Source organism: Doryrhamphus excisus, chromosome 18, assembly GCF_030265055.1.
Source record: "Doryrhamphus excisus isolate RoL2022-K1 chromosome 18, RoL_Dexc_1.0, whole genome shotgun sequence".
Lineage (NCBI taxonomy): Eukaryota > Metazoa > Chordata > Actinopteri > Syngnathiformes > Syngnathidae > Doryrhamphus > Doryrhamphus excisus.
In genome coordinates, this window is record NC_080483.1 from 7833974 (window position 1) to 7857652 (window position 23679).

General features: G+C 42.4%; 1 protein-coding gene across 4 annotated transcripts in view; it reads left to right on the forward strand.

The window, feature by feature from the left end:
* kif5ab (kinesin family member 5A, b) overlaps window positions 1–23679 on the forward strand; it is a 132123-nt gene that overhangs the window by 46524 nt on the left and 61920 nt on the right. For all 4 annotated transcript variants that reach the window (XR_009120040.1, XR_009120041.1, XM_058054644.1 and 1 more), the window contains exon 2: window positions 22493–22580. Coding sequence is in view for 2 of the 4 variants with exons in the window: in XM_058054644.1 (XP_057910627.1) it covers window positions 22493–22580 (88 nt within the window). In the remaining 2 variants the exon portion in view is untranslated. The remainder of the gene's footprint in view (window positions 1–22492; window positions 22581–23679) is intronic.

Consider the following 23679-nt stretch of genomic DNA (forward strand, 5'->3'; position numbering starts at 1 on the left):
CACCAATCTAAATTGACACACTAGCGCCACCTAGAAGTTTCAAATCATTATCCCTCGCCACCCGTTGCACGTATCACTATGATTTTCGGTGGAGAAGTCTATCATGACAGGACGCACCTAACGCTCCAGAACCCATGTTCAAAACACAGCGCCACCAACTGGTGGAAATGTATATCTGCTGTAACTTCCTCACGCATGGTCGGATCGTCTCCTAATTTTTTGGGTGGGTTCGGTCACCCTCCAGTCTGTGACTGTGTGTGTATATGGACTCTATAGCGCCACCAACTGGTGGAAATGTATATCTGCCATAACTTCCTGATTCATGGTCAGATTGTCTTGAAATTTTTTTTGGTGTGTTGGGTCAATCTCTGGTCTGTTATACTGTGTGTACATAGACTGTATAGCACCACCTATTGGTGGCAATGTATATCAGCTGTAACTTCCTTCCACATGGTCGGACCTGCCCCAAATTTTTTCTGGTGGTTTGGGATACCCTCCAGTCTATGACTGGGTGTGTACATAGACTCTACAGCGCCACCAACTGGTGAAAATGTATATCTGCCGTCACTTCCTCCCACTTGGTCCGATCTGCCCAAATTTTTTTCTGGTGGTTTGGGGTACCCTCTGGTCTATGACTGTGTGTGTACATACACTATAGCGCCACCAACTGGTGGAAATGTATATCAGCTGTAACTTCCTTCCACATGGTCGCATCGGCCCCAAATTTTTTCTGGTGGTTTGGGGTACCCTCTGGTCTATGACTGTGTGTGTACATAGACTGTATAGCACCACCAACTGGTGGAAATTTATGTCTGCCGTAACTTTCTCCCACATGGTCGGATCTGCCCGAATTTTTTTCTGGTGGTTCGGGGTACCCTCTGGTCTATGACTGTGTGTGTACATACGCTATAGCGCCTCCAACTGGTGGATATGTATATCAGCTCCACATGGTCGGATCGGTCCCAAATTTTTTCTGGAGGTTCGGGGTACCCTCTGGTCTATGACTGTGTGTATACATAGACTCTATAGCGCCACCAACTGGTGGAAATGTATATAGCCGTAACTTCCTTCCACATGGTCGGATCGTCTCTAAATTTTTTTTGGTCGGTCGGGTCACCCTCCACTCTTTGAATCTGCGTGTCCATAGACTCTATAGCGCCACCAACTGGTGGAAATGTATATCTGCCGTAACTTCCTCCCACATGGTCGGATCTGCCCGAATTTTTTTCTGGTGGTTCGGGGTACCCTTTGGTCTATGACAGTGTGTGTACATACGCTATAGCGCCACCAACTGGTGGAAATGTATATCAGCCGTAACTTCCTTCCGCACGGTCGGATCGGCACCTAATTTTTTCTGGTGGTTCGGGGTACCCTCCGGTCCGTTACCGTGTGGGCGCATAGACTGTATAGCGCCACCCACAGGCGGAAACGTATATCCGCAGCAAGTACCTACCGCACGGTCCGATCGTCGTGAATTTTTTTATGGCGGTTCGGGGCGCCGAACGGGACGTGACCGCGCACCAGCCTCCCCGCCGGCGTCGCCCCCTCCGGGCGGAAAATTGCAAGTGCCGTAACTCCCTTACCGCTTATCCCATCGTTGCGGTTTTTCGTACGGTGCGTCCGCGCGCCCGTCCGAACACGCGCGCGCCCCCGACCTGCGTGTACCCCCGACCCGCGCGTAGCCCCGACCGCGTCGGGGTGCTCGAGCCCGCTCATCACTGCTTGCAGTTTTAATTATTATTATTATTATTATTATTATTCTGCCGATTCGACGGCCATTTTGAGGGCCTGAACATGCCCGAAAACTCACCAAATTTTGCAAGCGCGTCAGGTCTGCCGAAAATTTCGATCTGGTGGGGGTCCCGAAAACAATGTTCCAAAATTGACTCTCTAGCGCCACCTTTTATTTTTGAAAAAATTGGCCCCCGACACCAGTTTCACCTATCGTCACGAAACTTTGTGGAGACGTCTATCGTGACAGGACGGACCAAAAAGTCTCAAGAACCCATATTGGAAAACGAACAGGAAGTCGGCCATTTTGGATGGCGCCGGCCTTTTTCGGGCCAGAAGTTGGGGTCGTATCTCGACGAACTCCTCCTAGGGGGTTTGACCGAATGAGTCCGTTGTTGCATCAACGGACACTAGACGGCTGGCCGACGTTAAATTGCGAAGGATTTTGGGATATTCCATACGATGTGGGCGTGGCACGCCCCCAAATTTTGCCCTTTTTCATCTGCCCGGGCCTTGCACGCTGAGCGTAACTGTAGACGTGAATAACTTGGCTCCACGTGGTCAGATCTTCATCATACTTGGTACATGTGATCATGGCCCCGCCCCGAAGGTCCCCGTAGGTCACTTCCTGATTTCGTCGCAGCGCCACCTATTGGCGACAGGCTAAAGGCGTGTCATCTACATGAGGCCTTTTCTGCCAGGAGATTCATCAGATGAACACCGAGGTCACAAGGTCACTGCCTGACAGCCTGGTGAAGCCTGTTGATGGACCATGATGCAGGAAAAGCGCACGTGGTGGGCGTGGCCTGGCGGCGAATGCTCAGGCCTTGCCGTTTACAAAGAAAGGGTCATCATTCGCCCGCAGAAGGTCGCATGTGCTTGAAAACTCATAAGGGGGGGCAGATTCCAGGCCTGAGGGCCCTGGTGGGGGCCCCATTTGAAACCAAGCCAAATTGACTCACTAGCGCCACCTACAAGTTTTAAAATAATTATCCCTCGCCTCCGGTTGCACGTATGGGCATGATTTTCGGAGGAGACATCACTCGTGACAGGACGCACAAAAAAGTCTCAAGAACCCATGTTCAAAAACTAAGAGGAAGTCGGCCATTTTAGGTGGCGGCGGCCATTTGGGGGAGGATGTAGGGGTCGTATCTCAACGAACTCCTCCTAGGGGGTTTGACCGAATGAGTCCGTTGTAGCATCAACGGACACTAGACGGATGGCCCACGTTAAATTGCGAAGGATTTTGGGCTGCTACTTAGGATGTGGGCGTGGCACGCCACCAAACTTTTACTTTAACCTTAACTTTTACCTTATCTGGCCCTGCCTGGTGTCTTGCCTTGCCTTGAAGCAATGTACATCAAAGTCAATACACAGTTTGACTGACAGACTGATGATGTCAGTTGATGGACTGTGATGTGTGTAAAGCACATGTGGTGGGCGTGGCCACGGCGAATGGTCAGCCTTCGCCATTGACCATCGAAGGCTCATATTTTGCCCGCAGAAGGTCACAGGCTGCTGAAATCTTACACGTAAGGTCAGAATCCAGGCCTGAGCGCCCTGGTGGTGCTCCCATGTGACACCAATCTAAATTGACACACTAGCGCCACCTAGAAGTTTCAATTCATTATCCCTCGCCACCCGTGGCACGTATCACTATGATTTTCGGTGGAGACGTCTATCATGACAGGACACACCTAACGCTCCAGAACCCATGTTCAAAACACAGCGCCACCAACTGGTGGAAATGTATATCTGCCTTAACTTCCTTCCACATGGTCGGATCGTCTCCAGATTTTTTTGGGTGGGTTCGGTCACCCTCCAGTCTGTGACTGTGTGTGTATATAGACTCAATAGCGCCACAACTGGTGGAAATGTATATCAGCTGTAACTTCCTTCCACATGGTCGGATCTGCCCCAAATTTTTTCTGGTGGTTTGGGGTACCCTCCGGTCTATGACTGTGTGTGTACATAGACTCTATAGAGCCACCAACTGGTGAAAATGTATATCTGCCGTTACTTCCTCCCACTTGGTCCGATCTGCCCAAATTTTTTTCTGGTGGTTTGGGGTACCCTCTGGTCCATGACTGTGTGTGTACATACACTATAGCGCCACCAACTGGTGGAAATGTATATCTGCCGTAACTTCCTCCCACATGGTCGGATCTGCCCGAATTTTTTTCTGGTGGTTCGGGGTACCCTCTGGTCTATGACAGTGTGTGTGCATACGCTATAGCGCCACCAACTGGTGGAAATGTATATCAGCCGTAACTTCCTTCCGCACGGTCGGATCCGCACCTAATTTTTTCTGGTGGTTCGGGGTACCCTCCGGTCCGTTACCATGTGGGCGCATAGACTGTATAGCGCCACCAACAGGCGGAAACGTATATCCGCCACAAGTACCTACCGCACGGTCCGATCGTTGCGAATTTTTTTATGGCGGTTCGGGACGTCGGACGGGACGTGACCGCGCACCCGCCTCGCCGCCGGCGTCGCCCCCTCCTGGCGGAAATTTGTAAATGCCGTAACTCCCTTACCGCTTATCCGATCACCGCGGTTTTTCGTACGGCGCGTCCGCACGCCCGTCCGGTCGCGCGCGCGCCCCTGACCCGCGCGCACCCCCGACCGCGTCGGGGTGCTCGAGCCCGCTCATCACTGCTCGCAGTTTTAATTATTATTATTATTATTATTCTGCCGATTCGACGGCCCTTTTGAGGGCCTGAACATGCCCGAAAACTCACCAAATTTTGCAAGCGCGTCAGGTCTGCCGAAAATTGCGATCTGGTGGGGGTCCCGAAAACAATGTTCCAAAATTGACTCTCTAGCGCCACCTTTTATTTTTGAAAAAAATGGCCCCCGACACCAGTTTCACCTATCGTCACGAAACTTTGTGGAGACGTCTATCGTGACAGGACGGACCAAAAAGTCTCAAGAACCCATATTGTAAAACGAACAGGAAGTCGGCCATTTTGGATGGCGCCGGCCTTTTTCGGGCCAGAAGTTGGGGTCGTATCTCGACGAACTCCTCCTAGGGGGTTTGACCGAATGAGTCCGTTGTTGCATCAACGGACACTAGACGGCTGGCCGACGTTAAATTGCGAAGGATTTTGGGATATTCCATACGATGTGGGCGTGGCACGCCCCCAAATTTTGCCCTTTTTCATCTGCCCGGGCCTTGCACGCTGAGCGTAACTGTAGACGTGAATAACTTGGCTCCACGTGGTCAGATCTTCATCATACTTGGTACATGTGATCATGGCCCCGCCCCGAAGGTCCCCGTAGGTCACTTCCTGATTTCGTCGCAGCGCCACCTATTGGCGACAGGCTAAAGGCGTGTCATCTACATGAGGCCTTTTCTGGCAGGAGATTCATCAGATGAACACCGAGGTCACAAGGTCACTGCCTGACAGCCTGGTGAAGCCTGTTGATGGACCATGATGCAGGAAAAGCGCACGTGGTGGGCGTGGCCTGGCGGCGAATGCTCAGGCCTCGCCGTTTAAGAAGAAAGGGTCATCATTCCCCCGCAGAAGGTCGCATGTGCTTGAAAACTCATAAGGGGGGGCAGATTCCAAGCCTGAGGGCCCTGGTGGGGCCCCCATTTGAAACCAAGCCAAATTGACTCACTAGCGCCACCTACAAGTTTTAAAATAATTATCCCTCTCCTCCCGTTGCACGTATGGGCATGATTTTCGGAGGAGACATCACTCGTGACAGGACGCACAAAAAAGTCTCAAGAACCCATGTTCAAAAACCAACAGGAAGTCCGCCATTTTAGGTGGCGGCGGCCATTTGGGGGAGGATGTAGGGGTCGTATCTCGACGAACTCCTCCTAGGGGGTTTGACCGAATGAGTCCGTTGTAGCATCAACGGACACTAGACGGACGGCCCACGTTAAATTGCGAAGGATTTTGGGCTGCTACTTAGGATGTGGGCGTGGCACGCCACCAAACTTTTACTTTAACCTTAACTTTTACCTTATCTGGCCCTGCCTGGTGTCTGGCCTTGCCTTGAAGCAATGTACATCAAAGTCAATACACAGTTTGACCGACAGACTGATGATGTCATTCGATGGACTATGATGTGTGTAAAGCACATTTGGTGGGCGTGGCCACAGCGAATGGTCAGCCTTCGCCATTGACCATCGAAGGCTCATATTTTGCCCGCAGAAGGTCACAGGCTGCTGAAATCTTACACGTAAGGTCATAATCCAGGCCTGAGCGCCCTGGTGGTGCTCCCATGTGACACCAATCTAAATTGACACACTAGCGCCACCTAGAAGTTTCAATTCATTATCCCTCGCCACCCGTTGCACGTATCACTATGATTTTCGGTGGAGACGTCTATCATGACAGGACGCACCTAACGCTCCAGAACCCATGTTCAAAACACAGCGCCACCAACTGGTGGAAAAGTATATCACCTGTAACTTCCTTCCACATGGTCGGATCTGCCCCAATTTTTTTCTGGTGGTTTAGGGTACCCTGCGGTCTATGACTGTGTGTGTACATAGACTCGATAGCGCCACCAACTGGTGAAAATGTATATCTGCCGTAACTTCATCCCACTTGGTCCGATCTGCCCGAATTTTTTTCTGGTGGTTTGGGGTACCCTCTGCTCTATGACAGTGTGTGTGCATACACTATAGCGCCACCAACTGGTGGAAATGTATATCAGCTGTAACTTCCTTCCACATGGTCGCATCGGCCCCAAATTTTTTCTGGTGGTTTGGGGTACCCTCTGGTCTATGACTGTGTGTGTACATAGACTGTATAGCGCCACCAACTGATGGAAATGTATATCTGCCCTAACTTTCTCCCACATGGTTGGATCTGCCCGAATTTTTTTCTGGTGGTTCGGGGTACCCTCTGGTCTATGACAGTGTGTACATACGCTATAGCGCCTCCAACTGGTGGAAATGTATAACAGCTGTAACTTCCTTCCACATGGTCGGATCAGTCCCAAATTTTTTCTGGTGGTTCGGGGTACCCTCTGGTCTCTGACTGTGTGTATACATAGACTCTATAGCGCCACCAACTGGTGAAAATGTATGTCTGCCGTAACTTCCTCCCACATGGTCGGATCTGCCCGAATTTTTTTCTGGTGGTTCGGGGTACCCTCCGGTCCGTTACCGTGTGGGCGCATAGACTGTATAGCGCCACCCACAGGCGGAAACGTATATCCGCCGCAAGTACCTACCGCATGGTCCGATCGTCGCAAATTTTTTTATGGCGGTTCGGGGCGCCGGACGGGACGTGACCGTGCACCAGCCTCGCCGCCGGCGTCGCCCCCTCCGGGCGGAAAATTGCAAGTGCCGTAACTCCCTTACCGCTTATCCCATCGTTGCGGTTTTTCGTACGGTGCGTCCGCGCGCCCGTCCGAACACGCGCGCGCCCTCGACCCGCGTGTACCCCCGACCCGCGCGTACCCCCGACCGCGTCGGGGTGCTCGAGCCCGCTCATCACTGCTTGCAGTTTTAATTTTATTTATGTCTCATGTGTCTTTTCTCTGATGCATCAACTGTATTTATTGGGTCATAGAAAGCTTGTTTATTCTATTTACTTGAATATTTGCTCAATGACTTGGAGCAGGGCTGTCCGGGGGCCTGCACAGCACATTCTAAAAATATAATGTAAGAAGTTTATGCAATGAATAAAGGAAGAATTAGAAGCAATTTTACAAGAATATGGTCAAAATATTAAGAAAAAACAACATAATAGTATGAGGTAAATGAAGTCATTCTAGTAGCACAGAGATTGTTAATTTGATTAATACGGTTTTTTGTCACACTTGTTTCAGATAATCAAAAAAATGTAAATATTTCTCAATGACAGCAAAACTGAACAAAAAAGGAGTTTTTAAATGAAATATTTTGTTATTAAGGGAGAAAAAGATCCCAACCTATATGTCCCTGAGTAAAAAAGTGCCTCCCTGTTAAAACAGAAATTAACTGAGCTTAATTAAGATCCATCAGTCTGGAAAAAGGTTATAAAGTCATTTTTAAAGCTTTGGGACTTCAGCAAACCACAGTGAGAGTCTGTGGAATAGTGGTGAACCTTCCCAACAGTAGCTAGCCAATCAAAATGACCTCAAGAGCGCAGTGATGATTCATCCAAGAGGTCACAAAAGACCCCACAACAACATACAAAGAAGGCCTCTCTTGCCTCGGTTAAGGTCAGTTTTCATTACGTCATCATAAGAAAGACACTGGGCAAAAGCAGCTTGCATGCCCTCCAAGACAAAAAACAACAGTCAAAACAGTCAAACAAGAACAAAAATACATACAGTCAAACAAGAACAAAAATACCATAAAGGCTCAATTTTGCCAGAAAAAATCTTGATGATCCCCAAGTCTGATGAGACAAACGTTGAACTGTAAAATATGGTGGTGGTAGTGTGATGGTCTGGAGCTGTATTGCTGCTTTAGGACCTGGAAGACTTGCTGTGATAAATGGAACCATAAATTCTGCTTCCACCAAAAAACAGATAATGCCTTTTTGCCAGAATGAGTACATTTCATCATTATCCGTATTTAAGAAAATGCTCATTATGTATTCACTCTTCCCATTCTGTGATTGGCCAGTCACACGCAGGGACCGCCTCTCCCCAGACAGCAGCAGCCACAGAGGAGCTGAGCGGTGCCTCATTCATATACATGGTGCAATTGGCAAGTTAAAAACGTCTCGTGTTGCGTTGGTCACATCATCAACATCATGCACATGTCCTGTTTGACCCTCGCCTCACACCGTAGTTTGAGAAAGTAGCTGAAAAAATTGTGTTGCGGTTAATTTATTTAAATCTACTGTTGCAGTGAGTCGAGTTGTCACAATAGCATGAAGATACTGAAGAAGCTGAGAACGTGCTGGAGCACTGCAGGTCTTTTTTTTTTTAATTGTCATTTATACAGTGTTACCTTGGCATACCAGTGTCAAAACTAATGAGTGCTTTTTTAGATACGAGCCGTCTCTCAGCTGCGAGTTAAAATTGGGGTTACAAGCTGCTAGTCACTGATAGGCATTGTCAAAGACAGCTATATGGAGGGCTTGTCTCACCTTAGTATGTGGGGACAACGAGGGAGCAAGCACACACGCAGAGCTCATTATCGTTATTAGCATTTATTAGTAATTTATGTATTACTTATTGGCATTTATTTATTATTTGTTAAGTTATTAGCATTTATAAGTTATTAGCATTTGTGCTTGAACTGCTGTGTTTCTCAAACAGGACAGAATAAAACCTGTATGATGCAAAACCTTACTTCCATGCTTGCTGTTTGAAAAACACAGTAAATATATTAGGGCTGTCAATCAATTAATATACTTGATTATGATTAATCGCATTTGTCTATAGTTAACTCACAATTAATCGCAGATTGAAATATGTTTTATATATATTAAGTAGGAAAAATCTCTTTGTGGTAAACCATTCAATGTGCAACTACAACGATAATTACATCAACATTTTATGTAAAAGGATATCAATTTCGGAACTAGGGGCGTTATTTAAAACAATACATTCAGCACGTATATTTTTGTATTATTAGCATTTTAGCTTTTAAACTCTCCCACAAACGTTCAGCAAGTACAAAATGTGAGTAAGTGAGACCTCTCACACTGACACAAATATGTCTTTGTTAATGTCAGCTCAAAATAGGTTTTTGTATTTATAATACTGGTTTTAAATTGTACATTTTGTGAGTAAAAAAGCCAAATTCAAGAACATTCAGAAACTGTTATTATTAAGGATTTGCCTCAATGTACCTTTCCTGCCTGAAATGTATGAATGAAAGCTATTAATGAATTATTGCAAAAATTGTAATTATTGTGTATATATATATATATATATATATATATATATATATATATATATATATATATATATATATATATATATATATATATATATATATATATATATATATATATATATATATATATATATATATATTGACCTTTGGATAATGTTGGAATATTATTGCAATGAATGTGTATGTATATATATACATTCATAATTATTATTTTTGCAATAATATTGCAACATTATCCAAAGGTTAATATATATATGTATATATATATATATATATATATATATATATATATATATATATATATATATATATATATATATATATATATATATATATATATATATATATATATATATATATATATATACATACACAATAATTACAATTTAATTGCAATAATTATTTAATAGCTTTCATTTATACATTTCAGGCGGGAAAGGTGCATTGAGGCAAATCCTTAATAATAATAGTTTCTGAATGTCCTTATAGTGGTGTGTATATATATATATATACAGTATGTCACAAAAGTGAGTACACCCTTCACATTTCTGCAAATATTTTATTATATCTTTTCATGGGACAACACTGAAGAAATGAAACTTTGCTACAATGTAAAGTAGTCAGTGTACAGCTTGTATGACAGTGTAAATTTACTGTCCCCTCAAAATAACTCAATACACAGACCTTAATGTCTAAACTGCAGGCAACAAAAGTGAATACGCCCCTAAGTGAAAATGTCCAAATTGGGCCAAAAGTGTCAATATTTTGTGTGGCCACCATTATTTTCCAGCACTGCCTTAACCCTCTTGGGCATGGAGTTCACCAGAGCTTCACAGGTTGCCACTGGAATCCTCTTCCACTCCTCCATGACGACATCACAGAGCTGGTGGATGTTAGAGACCTTGTGCTCCTTCACCTTCAGTTTGAGGATGCCCCACAGATGCTCAATAGGATTTAGGTCCGGAGACATGCTTGGCCAGTCCATCACATTCACCCTTAACGTCTTTAGCAAAGCAGTGGTTGTCTTGGAGGTGTGTTTGGGGTCGTTGTCATGTTGGAATACTGCCCTGCTGCCCAGTTTCCGAAGGGAGGGGATCATGCTCTGCTTCAGGATGTCACAGTACATGTTGGCATTCATGGTTCCCTCAATGAACTGTAGCTCCCCAGTGCCGGCAGCACTCATGCAGCCCCAGACCATGACACTCCCACCACCATGTTTGACTGTAGGTAAAACACACTCGTCTTTGTACTCCTCACCTGGTTTCCGCCACACACGCTTGACACCATCTGAACCAAATAAGCTTGTCTTGGTCTCATCAGACCACAGGATATGGTTCCAGTAATCCATGTCTTTAGTCTGCTTATCTTCAGCAAACTGTTTGCGGGCTTTCTTATGCATCATCTTTAGAAGAGGCTTCTTTCTGGGATGACAGCCATGCAGACCAATTTGATGCAGAGTGCGACGTATGGTCTGAGCACTGACAGGTTGACCACCCATCCCTTCAACCTCTGCAGCAATGCTTGCAGGACTCAGGCGTCTATTTTCCAAAGACAACCTCTGGATATGACGCTGGGCACGTGCACTCAACTTCTTTGGTCGACCATGGCGAGGCCTGTTCTGAGTGGAACCTGTGATGTTAAACCGCTGTATGGTCTTGGCCACCGTGCTGCTGCTCAGTTTCAGAGTGTTGGCAATCTTCTTATAGCCTAAGCCATCTTCGTGTAGCGCAGCAATTCTTTTTTTCAGATCCTCAGAGAGTTCTTTGCCATGAGGTGCCATGTTAAACTTCCAGTGATGGACTGTATCACTGGAAGTTTAAAGTATGAGAGAGAGTGAGAGTGAGAGTGATAAAACCAAATTTAACACACATGCTCTCCATTCACACCTGAGACCTTGTAACACTAATGGGTCACATGACACTTGGGAAAGAAAATGACTAATTGGGCCCAATTTGGACATTTTCACTTAGGGGTGTATTCACTTTTGTTGCCTGCAGTTTAGACATTAAGGTCTGTGTATTGAGTTATTTTGAGGGGACAGTAAATTTACACTGTTATACAAGCTGTACACTGACTACTTTACATTGTAGCAAAGTTTCATTTCTTCAGTGTTGTCCCATGAAAAGATATAATAAAATATTTGCAGAAATGTGAGGGGTGTACTCACTTTTGTGACATACTGTATATATATATATATATATATATATATATATATATATATATATATATATATATATATATATATATATATATATATATATATATATATATATATATATATATATATATATATATATATATATATATATATATATATATATATATATATATATATATATATACATTCATAATTACAATTTTTGCAATAATATTCCAACATTATCAAAAGGTCAATTGTCACCTTCAAATAGAGCCGTCTCCATCTCCTTGTGTCCATAAGCTGTCAAATATCACAGCCATTTTTGGGCTGTGAGAAGCTAACCCAATTTTCCCTCTCTGCTTTCTCCTCTTGTTGAATTATGCAGCATGTTTCACCGAGATGAAGGCCTAATCACTACTTTTATTTGTAGGCACTCCAAAAAAAAGACCCCTAATGAAAGAAAACAAGCGAAATCATTTGTAGATGAGACTGTCGGGTCAATGATGATGTGATTAGCTTTACACAAACGGCTGCGATAAGGTCATCCCTTTATCGTTATAACACAGTGTGTCACTACTCCACCCTGAAGGCTGTTTACCAGTCAACTGTGCTTACTTCCAGCTCAGGGCTGAGTGAGTTAGGAAGAATAGGAATGCCTGCTAATGCACTTTGACTGCAGCTGTAATGAGTGGAAAGAAAGCTGTTAATGAAGCCTGATGAGCTTATAAGCAGCGAGTGGACATTGGAGTATTGCTTGAAGAAAAGCAGGACACACGCTGATGAAACACAGCAGCGCCAAGACCAAACCTCTGCGGAATAAATGAGCCTATGAGTCTATGTAGGAAGATCACTGCATTGTAGCGTAATCTTTGCTTTGTATCTCATGCAACTCATGCTTTAAAATATGAAACTATATGTCTTCTACGCAGTGAAAAGAGCATGTCTGTGCTGTAGAGCATTCGTTATATATCGAAAACACTAGTTTTTGTTCAAATCCAATGTTTTATGTGGTTGTTCATATGACTAAAAACTGCGAAAAATCAGAATTGACCTACAGAGTAATGGTAATGGTTTTATTTCATTTGAACATGCATCAGATTACAATTGAATGCATCACATAATCAGTTCACAGTTCCACATGTCCAAAAGGAGTAGGAAGAAGCAAAGCTTATTAAATCCTACCCCTCCATCTGGTACTTTTACAATCAGTAACTGTTATATTTGTTCACTTCCTGCTTTCCTAATATAGTTAAATTTTTTAATTTTTTAATTTTTTAATTTTTAATGTTTTAATTTTTAAATTTTTAAATTTTTAAATTTTTAAATTTTTAAATTTTTAAATTTTTAAATTTTTAAATTTTTAAATTTTTAAATTTTTAAATTTTTAAATTTTTATTTTTGTCACGTACCGAAGTACGAGGTGATATGACCATCCAATGACATAATGGGTACCATAGTAAGTGTCAATATAGTGATATATATAGCACATCATGACTGGTTCAAGACTCTTCATCCTTGTATTTAGCAAACATCAACTGCTTGTATTGTTTCTTGAATTGGCTCATCGTTGTGCATTGTTTGAGGTTCCGCATACTGAAATGCTATGGCTTTTTAACGTAGTCCTAGCATATAAGTGTTTCAAGTGTTTCAAGTGTTCAGTGAACATAGCCTTGAGGTTTTGAGACCTCTAAGACCTAGGTTCCTAAAATGGGCTGTACTCAGTGACTAAAATGTATTTTACCTATCATATACAATCCTTATGTGAGACAGGTCTTTCTCTTTTCTGTAGAGAATATAGAGAAAACTTGCAAGCACGAAGCAGCTAACAAAGCAGGTAATGGGATTTACCTAGTCTGTCTATAAAGCCCTCCATTAAAACACCTCCAAAATGTTCCTTTTATATGCAGTACATGCTGTGACCATGTACTAATGATAGTACTTACAGTATTTTTGCAGTTCTTTGGTCATTTTAAGCCTTACTTCCTGCAGCAGCATAGAGAGTTCGCTATCACTAATCATGGCAGGCATTGTGACAGCTGCCAGCAACACTACTTTTTCCTTTTACTCCCCACCCAGGAGTAATACTGTTGCTGGGTGCTATGGAGACTCAGCTATAGTGAAACATGAAGCCATTCTCATAGTGAATAAGAGCTAAATATTCATTTACAGTGTCTGTTCTCACTGGGATACCGACTGATGGCATGGCTGTATCTTTCAGCACAAAACTTGTGCTCTATGTTCATTCATTCATTCATTTTCTACCTCTTATAGCGGGTTAGTGGAGTTGCTGGGGTCTATCCTAGCTGTCTTCTGGTGAGAGGCGGGGTACACCCTGGACTGGTCGCTAGCCAATCACATGGCACATATAGACAAACAACCATTCACACTCACATTCATACCTATGAACAATTTGGAGTCACCAATTAACCTAGCATGTTTTTGGAATGTGGGAGGAAACCGGAGTACCCGGAGAAAACCCACGCATGCACGGGGAGAACGTGCAAACTCCACACAGAGATGGACGAAGGTGGGATTGAACCCAGGTCTCCTAGCTGTGAGGTCTGCACACTAACCACTCGTCCACCGTGCAGCCAGTGCTCCATGTTGAGTTGGTAAATTCAGCATAGTCCTCAGGTGAAAAATGCAATGAAATCAAACGAGTATTTTAATTTTTAATCTAGCATTAACTTTTCCAAGTTCACAGGCAATGCAGTAGCAAATCTGGTACGGCCTGAAATGTTGTGAGTGGCGCTGTGAGCCAGACGTTGTGTCACTATGACAGATACTAAGTAGTTCTTAGGTGTTGGCTCCTACAAAGCCGCTGTAGCCTGGTTAATACGCAGGTCACGTTATATAAATGTAACATTGTTGGTGATTTATTAGAGGGCTTCATTGTCTTATTACATGCATTGTTAGCTACCTCCTGCTTGCTGTTTTTCTATCTTTAGAGAAAGACATGTTCGTGTTTTATGAGTCCCTCACTAAAATAAATCTAGTACAAGAACCCTTACATGGAGACTCGCAGAGATATACATTATATATGCACTCAGCAAACACCTCACTGAGATGGTTGGCCCGTTGCAGCGATACCTACGGATTTGGCACATCTGCACCTTAGACACATGCAAGAAACTTAAACTGGACTTATTATGCTTTTTCCCTTTTCTGACCTATAATTGTTGATACAATTGTATGAGGTTTGCACATATGGAAGTGAACCCTGAAATAAGTTTGGGATGGTTTGGATGGAGTTTTACACCGAGTTCTACTGAGGTCAATGTGATCTGATCCGATTTTGAGGGCAAGGTATAAACATGGCAATGAATATGGAGGCTCCCAACGGCTAGGTTTACCTTGGGCCACCAAATAAGTAAATACACCCCCTGGTCACAGCCCCCTCTTGTGTGTATGTGAGCTTTAAAGAAACGCTTGCGTCTCAACTAATTTGTCACATGCATAAAAGTGACATTGTCATCTGACCTTTTACTGCTGAGCTAATGGTTAAAAAAAAGCTCATTTTGAGCTAATTATGGAAAAGGCCATCTTGGGAAGAAGACTGAAGCTGTTGGTTTTGAAAATGCAATATAATAAGACTGAGTGTTGGTTTTCTAGCTTTAAAAACGAGTTCATGTGCAGCTTCCATTAATATAATAGATGCCCCTCACGTCATTTATCTTTTATCTGCCGAGAGCAGCAAAATCATGTCTAATTACAATAATGTGAGGGTGGCACTATCACTATTCATATGCTAATCCCTTCCTGCGTTAACTATTTAAACACATTCCTTATCTTAGGCTGTGCTCCATCAACATATATCTTCAGCTTCATGATTCTTTTCACTCATTCGCTTTCTCTCATTGGCAACACAGCACTCTTTGAATGTATCGACTTCTGACTGCAAGAAAATGACTTTTCAGCAGGATGATGTAATAAAGAAACACAAGTAGAGGGTCTGGATGATTGAGTTTATGATTGAATCAACAGCGCCGCTGCTGGTCGCAGCCAAGTATTGCACTTTATTTTCCCTTCATTGCTTCAAGACACTAACTACTTCTGAAACACTGTTTGTGCAAAGTAGGATTCCTCATATTTCTGCAGTTAAAGCATAGAAAACCCGTTTGACAACTTCTAAATAACATTAGAGCTCTGTAAGCCTGAAATAACACCCCTAAAGTCAGCTTTACACTCTTATTACCCAATATAGTAGACATAATAAGAGAAAATAAGACATAAATAAGACTTATGCTCGTGTATGTTGTTGTAAATCTTTTCTGGTGCAAGCAGGAACTGAGTGGGAGGCAGACAGGAAGTAACGTTGAGGGTTCAGTGTTGAGTTTTAGCTTGATGTGGGTTAGCAACAGCCCATGTTAGGGATGAAGACTGTTCCAGCGATCATGTCTGGTGCTTGTGTGTCTCACCAACATTATAGTAACATTACTGACACATAGTGGCCAGTAAGGATTGACCGATACATCGGTGATGTATCCGATATTTGTGTTTTTTACTTGAATTGGTATCAGTCGATACGGTCGTGGGTTCGCTGATGTATTTTTCCGCCGCATGATTTACAGACAGGCATCTGCCGAGCATATTTATGTTGTCTTTACTGCTGTTCCAATGTTGGTTCTGTTGCTGCTGTGTTGTGCAACATCCTGGTTAATATATGGCCATATGATCAAAGAGATCCATGTCAAATGTTTGTTAAAGTAAAAAAAAATTAAGTAGTTTTGCAGAATATTATCATAATGTTGCATCATTTAAGAGATAATTAAGTCCCATCAGTTACAGTAAGCGACATTAAACCATCATTGCCGCTCTTCCATTTAGTTTTATGGATCTCATTAGTATGTGTGCAGGTGTACAGTGGCTCCTCCGTTTATTCCTTCTTCATTTACAACTTTTGACCATAACATTATATATTTACTTGTGGGGAAGCCCTCGCGCTCACATTCCCAGCAGAAGGTGACCCAGCATGCCTTGTGGGTTATAAAATAGCATTGTTTGATATGTACAGTATAGTAATGACGTTGCATGTGTTATGTGTTATTTTTGGTTGCACCGTGAGTGAGGTAGACGTTTGGTTTGTGTTGTGCGAGTAAATAGCCACGTTTACATGGACCCAAATATTCCAATTCCATTCGGGTTATTTGCTGAAACGGAAAGAATCTAACCTTTGTATACACCTCATTCCGAAAGAAAAGTTCTTCTTCGTGGTGTTTTTCTTCTTCTGTTGTTTATTGGCGGTTGGCAAGCAGCTTTCGTGTGCATTAGCGCCATCTGCGGAACATAATCTAAACCCTTCTATACGCCATTCACAAGTCCAGTTTTATTAAAAAAGAAAATACATATCTATATAAAACATGTGCCGAGCTTAATTATGAAATATTAGCAAGATTTAACTTTATCTTTTCCTGTTCCCTGGTGCGTTCTTTCAGCGAATGCTGAGATATGACGTAACACGCAGCTCCAGACGTTCTTTGATTAAAAAAATTGGAGGCGAGCAATCGGCACTGGACTGCTGTGGAAAGTTTGTTTTTGATTCAAACTAAATTTCAAGACTGGATGAATGAAAAACTGGCAATATGGAGTTATTCCAATAAGTGAAAGAAAAACTCGAGGAAGTCGGTATCAGTGATGTTGGTGTTTACGTTTTACTGCGCATGCCCCATTGGCTATTCTGGTTGATTATATCGTTGCATGTAGACACGTGATTGGAATATTCCTTTCCATGTATACCATTACGTTCGGAAAGGTCATTCGGAAAGAGAAAAACTCCTCATGTAAACGTGGCTAGTGATAAGCTAGTTATTTGCACTTCCTCATTATAAGCTCATCAAAAATTTGTATTTTATGAGTGGAAGCAGGGGTGTCCAAACGACCTGGCAACCCAAAGCTTTGTACCTTTTGTGTAACCTTTTTACAAAATATAAAATATATATACAGTACAAACATCAAACAGCACCCCCTACCCCCCACCCCCCACCCCCATCCTTGACCTTTTATTATGCAGCCCTTGGTGGAAAAAATATGGACACCCCTGCAGTATAGCAACACATATGACAGTTGTTATTGTAAAGAAAAGCCCTACATCTCTTCCCTCTGTCCCAAGCATCAAATCCCCTTATGTAACACAGGAGCTGTAAAGTGGGAGGTCATTGTGTTGCAGCTCCCACTCAGCTACAGACAAAACATCAAATTGTTTTAGTCCAAGCTCTTGCCGAAAGCATCACATTCCCAGTGATGTAATGCTGTTTTATGTTGGTTAGGAGAGAAGGAAATGGGATCCCACCTCCAACCCCTAGGGACAAGACATATAGTGCTGGAGTAGATCTATTACTAGTAACGTATGGAACCATGACTCCATGAAGAAAACACCACTATAGTAGGTTTCGCAATCATAGGAGGTAGTATCAGAGGTGGGACGCCACATGCATTGTTAGCCTCTTTCACATAGTCTGGACAATCAGGCTTTTTTTATTGCCGTATTGTATAAATGACACCGATGCTGGCGGGATGCAACACCGGCACTGAATTAGGGGGACAAAGTCAACCTGGCAATTTTCCGCCTTCTGAAGTTGTATCAAAGGAGTAAAAGAGGTGGGACGATGCATTTAGAGTAGCCCCTTTCACATAACTAGTAAAATCTGGCTTCTTCATAGCTTTTTTTTGCACCTGCTGCAGTATGCATAAACAGCACTGACATTGAATGCAAAGACAAAGTGGACCCAGGCTTTTTTATGTGTTGATGTTGTGTACAAACAGCACCAGAGGTAAATACAGGGGCAAAGTTGACTCTGCAGTTTTTGGGAGGCCGCCATAACAAAGCAGGGACACCTTTTCTGCAGCCTGTAAAATCTCACTTTTTTCATGTCATTGTTCAATATTAATAACACTAACATGAAATTGGGTGATAAAAGTTGACCTGATAATTTTCAACCTGGAAATTTTCCTTTTTTTTTCTGTAATAGCCCCTTTCACACAGCCTGTAAAATATTTCTTCCACATTTTTTCCACTGTGTTGCAGTATGAATGAATGGGGCAAAGCCTGTTAAACAGACACACTGTGCATATAGTAGATGTATGGACAAGGTTGACCCAGCAATTTCCCACCTTGGAAGGTAGTATCAGAGTCACGACAGAGGTAGTTTGACCCATGCAGATCCTTTCACACAGCCTGCAAAATCTGTCTGTATGACTGACACTGATTGAGGGGATAAAGCCTATGGATGAAGTTGACATGACACTCTCCCGCCTCTTGAGGTAGTATCGGAGTCTTAACGAGGCGGGATGCTGCATGTAGCCCCTTTCACACAGACAGAAAAAATATTGTTTTTTCCTGTTTTCCTCAGTTCTATATAAAAAATCACAAACACTGAGTGTGGGGAGGACATTTGATGAAATCTGGCTTTTTCACTTATTGTTTTCAGTGTCTCAGTTGAGAAAGTTGACACTGAAAGTTGACTTGGCAATTTCCCAACTTTAAGCCGAGGTCACAACCAGACATATGTTTTCTTTGGCTGTTTTTATTTTAGTTTTGACCCGTTGTTGTGCATGGAGAAAGTATTGTGGTGACTATGCATAGAGGACATACACAATATATGACTGTGGGTTGGCCGCACTAATTATGTATGTGAGGTGCATGTGTAGCACATAACACACAGGAATCAAGGTGACATGTGCACAAAGTGTGTAAGTTACTCTTGCATACTGAAGAAACCGTAAGCATCTCTGCATGCATGCCCTACGTGTGTTTCTTACTTCTTTTTTTTTTTACATGTAGAACAGCTGCAGAAGCCTGTATGACCTGTTGTGACATGGGTTTTACCCCCTTTCACCGCCCTTTTCACTGGTCTTTTCACTGGTCTTTTCACTGGGAATTTTCCCACTTTTGGCGATAGTATCAAGAAGCAAGATGGCACATGTAGCCCCTTTCACACAGCCTGTAGAAATAGTTTTTCCTTGCTGCAGCCATGCATTAACAAAAACTAAAACAACTTAATCTTTCATGTCACGCTTGGACAGCAAATCCCTGCAAGTAAATCAAAAATAATGAGAAAATGATTTGGGTTTTAACAGGAATCAATGGCAGCCATGTTTTCACCGCCGATGCTGTCAACAAACCCAGAAGTCTCAAAGCCTTGCAGATGAATAAGGGATGGAAAAAGGCTGGGAGTCAACAAGAAGTGCCCGAGGCGGCGTTTTTGCTTCTATATGTTGTCTTTTGTTGACGGCGTAATTGAAAAGGTTGAAAAGCAGCACATCTCCTCTGCGATGCTGCGAGATGGAGTAAGGGGATTATTTAGCGCGCTTCATCATGGGATGTAATCACGGCTCACAGTCCCCATGGATTGTACATATGGGCCTCATTGTAAGATGATGTAACAGTGAAAGCAATGAGCAACTGGTTGATATCTAAAATAATCATACATAGAGCAGATTATCTGTGTCGTTCCCCCATCTTCATCTAAAATGCTTATAACAGAGATGGCTGTGATTACCCTGGGGATTGTCTTGCTTTACATAAATGATAAGAGCAACACAATTCCCTTGTTGGCTTCAAGATGTCTGTCACATTTCATTTTCCTTCTTATTGCCCAGCCAGCCCATCACGGCACTCCCTATTCATTATACTGAGAAAATAAAACCTCTAAATGGCCATTATACACATACAGTACAGTATAACAGTTACTTTAGAGTAGTCAGTGGACAGCTTTATAGCAGTTGACGGCTATTTAGACAATAATGGCTGTGTTCAGGTGTTTCCAGTAGATGGTAACTCATTAAAGCAGGGGTCTCAAACTCAATTTACTTGGGGGCCACTGGAGCTCGGGTCTGGGTGAGACTGGGCCACATCAGGTTTTCAAAAAAAAAAAAACAAAAAACACATTTATTAAAAACAATTTTTTTTTTAAACTTTGCTTTGGTTCCAATTTATTTAATATTTTTTAAATATTTATTTATTTATTTAAATATTTATTTCATATTTTTAATATATTTATTTAATTTTTTCCTTTTTATTTTTCTACCCAAAATAAGATGAAAAATAAATAAACAAATCAAGAATAAAGACAATCAATCAATCAGTAATAAAGAAATAAATATAATAATAATAATAAAACGGCAAATAATAAAAACTTAAGAAACCACATATAGTTGGTGGGTAGACAAATTATTTTTTCAGATTAAAATGAACAAAGCATTATTAGAGCCCTGTAGACATGACAAAACACGACTATAGTCACATTTATTCCATTTTTATTTACAACATATTGCGCAACTTGCAGGGTCTTGAGACACATGCTAACTCGCAAACTAGAGAGCTAGCGACCTAAACGGTAGCCTTCAAGTTATTTCCTTTAAACTTAAATAGCCAAAAACTTACCACTTCCACACGGATGGGGAGGATAACTATTAACAGTTATTTAACCTTTAACATGAACATTAATCAAACGTAATATTTTTTTCTGGGTACATGATACCATACAGCATCCATATCAAACTTGCGCGGGCCGCACTAACATTAAACTTTCATATCAAGGCGGGGGCCTTAAACTAGTGTCCTGCGGGCCACATTTGGCCCGCTGGCCGTGTGTTTGAGACCCCTGCATTAAAGTATTCTAAAGAATCAATCAGATGAATAGATTTTATTCATTCAACCTGTCAGATGAAAACACTTGAAAAAACTTTCTTAAAGGCATCCAAACACAAAGTGAAGTGTTTTTCATGATGGAGTAATATATATTTTAACAACAGATACAATATTCTACTGTGTAGAGTCACTCACTGTACTTATTTGACCATAACAGACTTATTTAGTTTTAAACAAACACAAACAACATCTTAGTCGCTTTTTTGCTTTGGCCATTTACAATATTGATGATGTTTGGATGCTAGCCATTTTTCAATACACACTCAAACTTTCAGGTGTGCAAAAACAAACATATATATGTGTATATATGTTATTACTGTACTAGTAATTGATTTGATTTTGACACGGCTTAGTGGTTAGCACATAAGCCACACAGCTAGGAGACCCGGGTTCGATTTCTGTGTGGAGTTTGTATGTTGTACTCGTGCATGCATGGGTTTTCTCCGGGTACTCCGGTTTCCTCCCACATTCCAAAAACATGCTAGGTTAATTGGTGACTCCAAATTGTCCATAGGTATGAATGTGAGTGTGAATGGTTGTTTGTCTATATGTGCCCTGTGATTGGCTGGAGACCAGTCCAGGGTGTACCCCGCCTCTCGCCCGAAGACAGCTGGGATAGACTCCAGCATGCCCTGCGACCCTCGTGAGGATAAGCGGTATAGAAAATAGATGGATTTTGACAGGAGAGTATTCGTTTAATACATCATTCCAGTCACACATACTACTACATAGCATGAAGTAATTCCCAAACAAGACCACAAGACGAGACATTTGTGTGTAAAAAAAAATTCTTGCACTAGCGTTTGTGTCTTTCTGATGTAATTTCTTTGTGCAGGTCATCCACTTTTTACAGCATTTGCAGCACCATTTTTTCCTGTTCGCTCTGCAGGTTTTTGACTGCTGCCTGTAGAAGCTTCAGCAGTCTTTCACAATAAAACTCAAGCCCAGTGTGTCACAGTGTGATGTGTGTGTGTGTGTATATACACCAACATCCTCCATAAAGCATGTTCACTGTATGTGTGTGTGTGTTTGTGCAGGAGATATTTATGTGGCAGCTTTTATGGAGGCAATATGACACTAGTCTTTTATTGATGATGGCAGATGATGGGGGCGACCTTTTTTGTCTTTGCAGTAAAACACGACTGCGTGTATGTCTTGTCTTTCACAGGGGAGGCCCTACGTCTTTGACCAAGTGTTCCCCACCCACGCCACGCAGGAGCAGGTCTACAACACCTGTGCCAAACATATTGTCAAAGGTAAGAGTCCCCACGATGATTTCTTTCATCGCTTTGAGATTCTGCTGCATCAGGCCAAAAATGGTGTCATAACTTCAATATCAAGTACGAGTGTCATATTCATCACTTTTTTCCACAACCACTTGCATCTGTCATTTATTTTTCTATACCTTCAGGGTCTCGCTTTTGTTTCAGTGAAACGGAGTGAGGAAGGGATTGATTTGTCAAGTGCGATTACTTACTCGGTGTAAGATGAATGGTTTTACCGCTTAAAAGTCACAAAAACACAAGGCAAAAGATTTAGCAGGAGCAGGCAGATCTTCAATCTGTATTAACCGGGAAAACAGAAACACTTTTTTCTTTTTTTCCACCAAATCAGTGTCATTCACATCCCCAGGATATAAAACGTCTAAATGCACAATACAATTAACTATGATTTTTATAATACAGTTTAATGTGCTTAGTGACAACCTGCAATTAGCATCAATGTCATGTGGATTTGTTTCATGTATTTGCACATTTTAAGGTCACAACTCATTCCTCTTATTTCAGTCTTACTCAATCAAATGAGTCATTTCGGCATAGGAATTTTAGGAATGTTGCCTGAGATGACCCAATACATATTTTGAGTAGTTCAATATGTACGTATATTATCAGATTTAGAGTCGGAAAAGGACAGAAATTGAAGTTTATTTTGAGGTACATTAAGCAAAATGGAAACCCTGCTGAAAAAAACAGCATAGACCAGCTACCAGCATGACCAGCAAGACCAGCATATGTTGTGTTTTTGTGCTGGTATGCTGGTCTGGAAACCAGCGTGACCAACATGAAAACACCACTTATGTATGCTGGTCTTGCTGGTATGCTGGTCCCCAGACCAGCATGGAAATTATTCTGGTCTTGCTGTTATGCTGGTCCCCAGACCAGCATTGAAATTATGCTGGTCTATGCTGGTCTGGAAACCAGCGTGGCCAAAATGAAAACACCACTTATGCTGGTCTATGCTGGTACCCAGACCAGCATGGAAATTATGCTGGTCTTGCTGGTATGCTGGTCCCCAGACCATCATGGAAATTATGCTGGTCTATGCTGGTCCATCAGCACAAAGCAGCATACACGA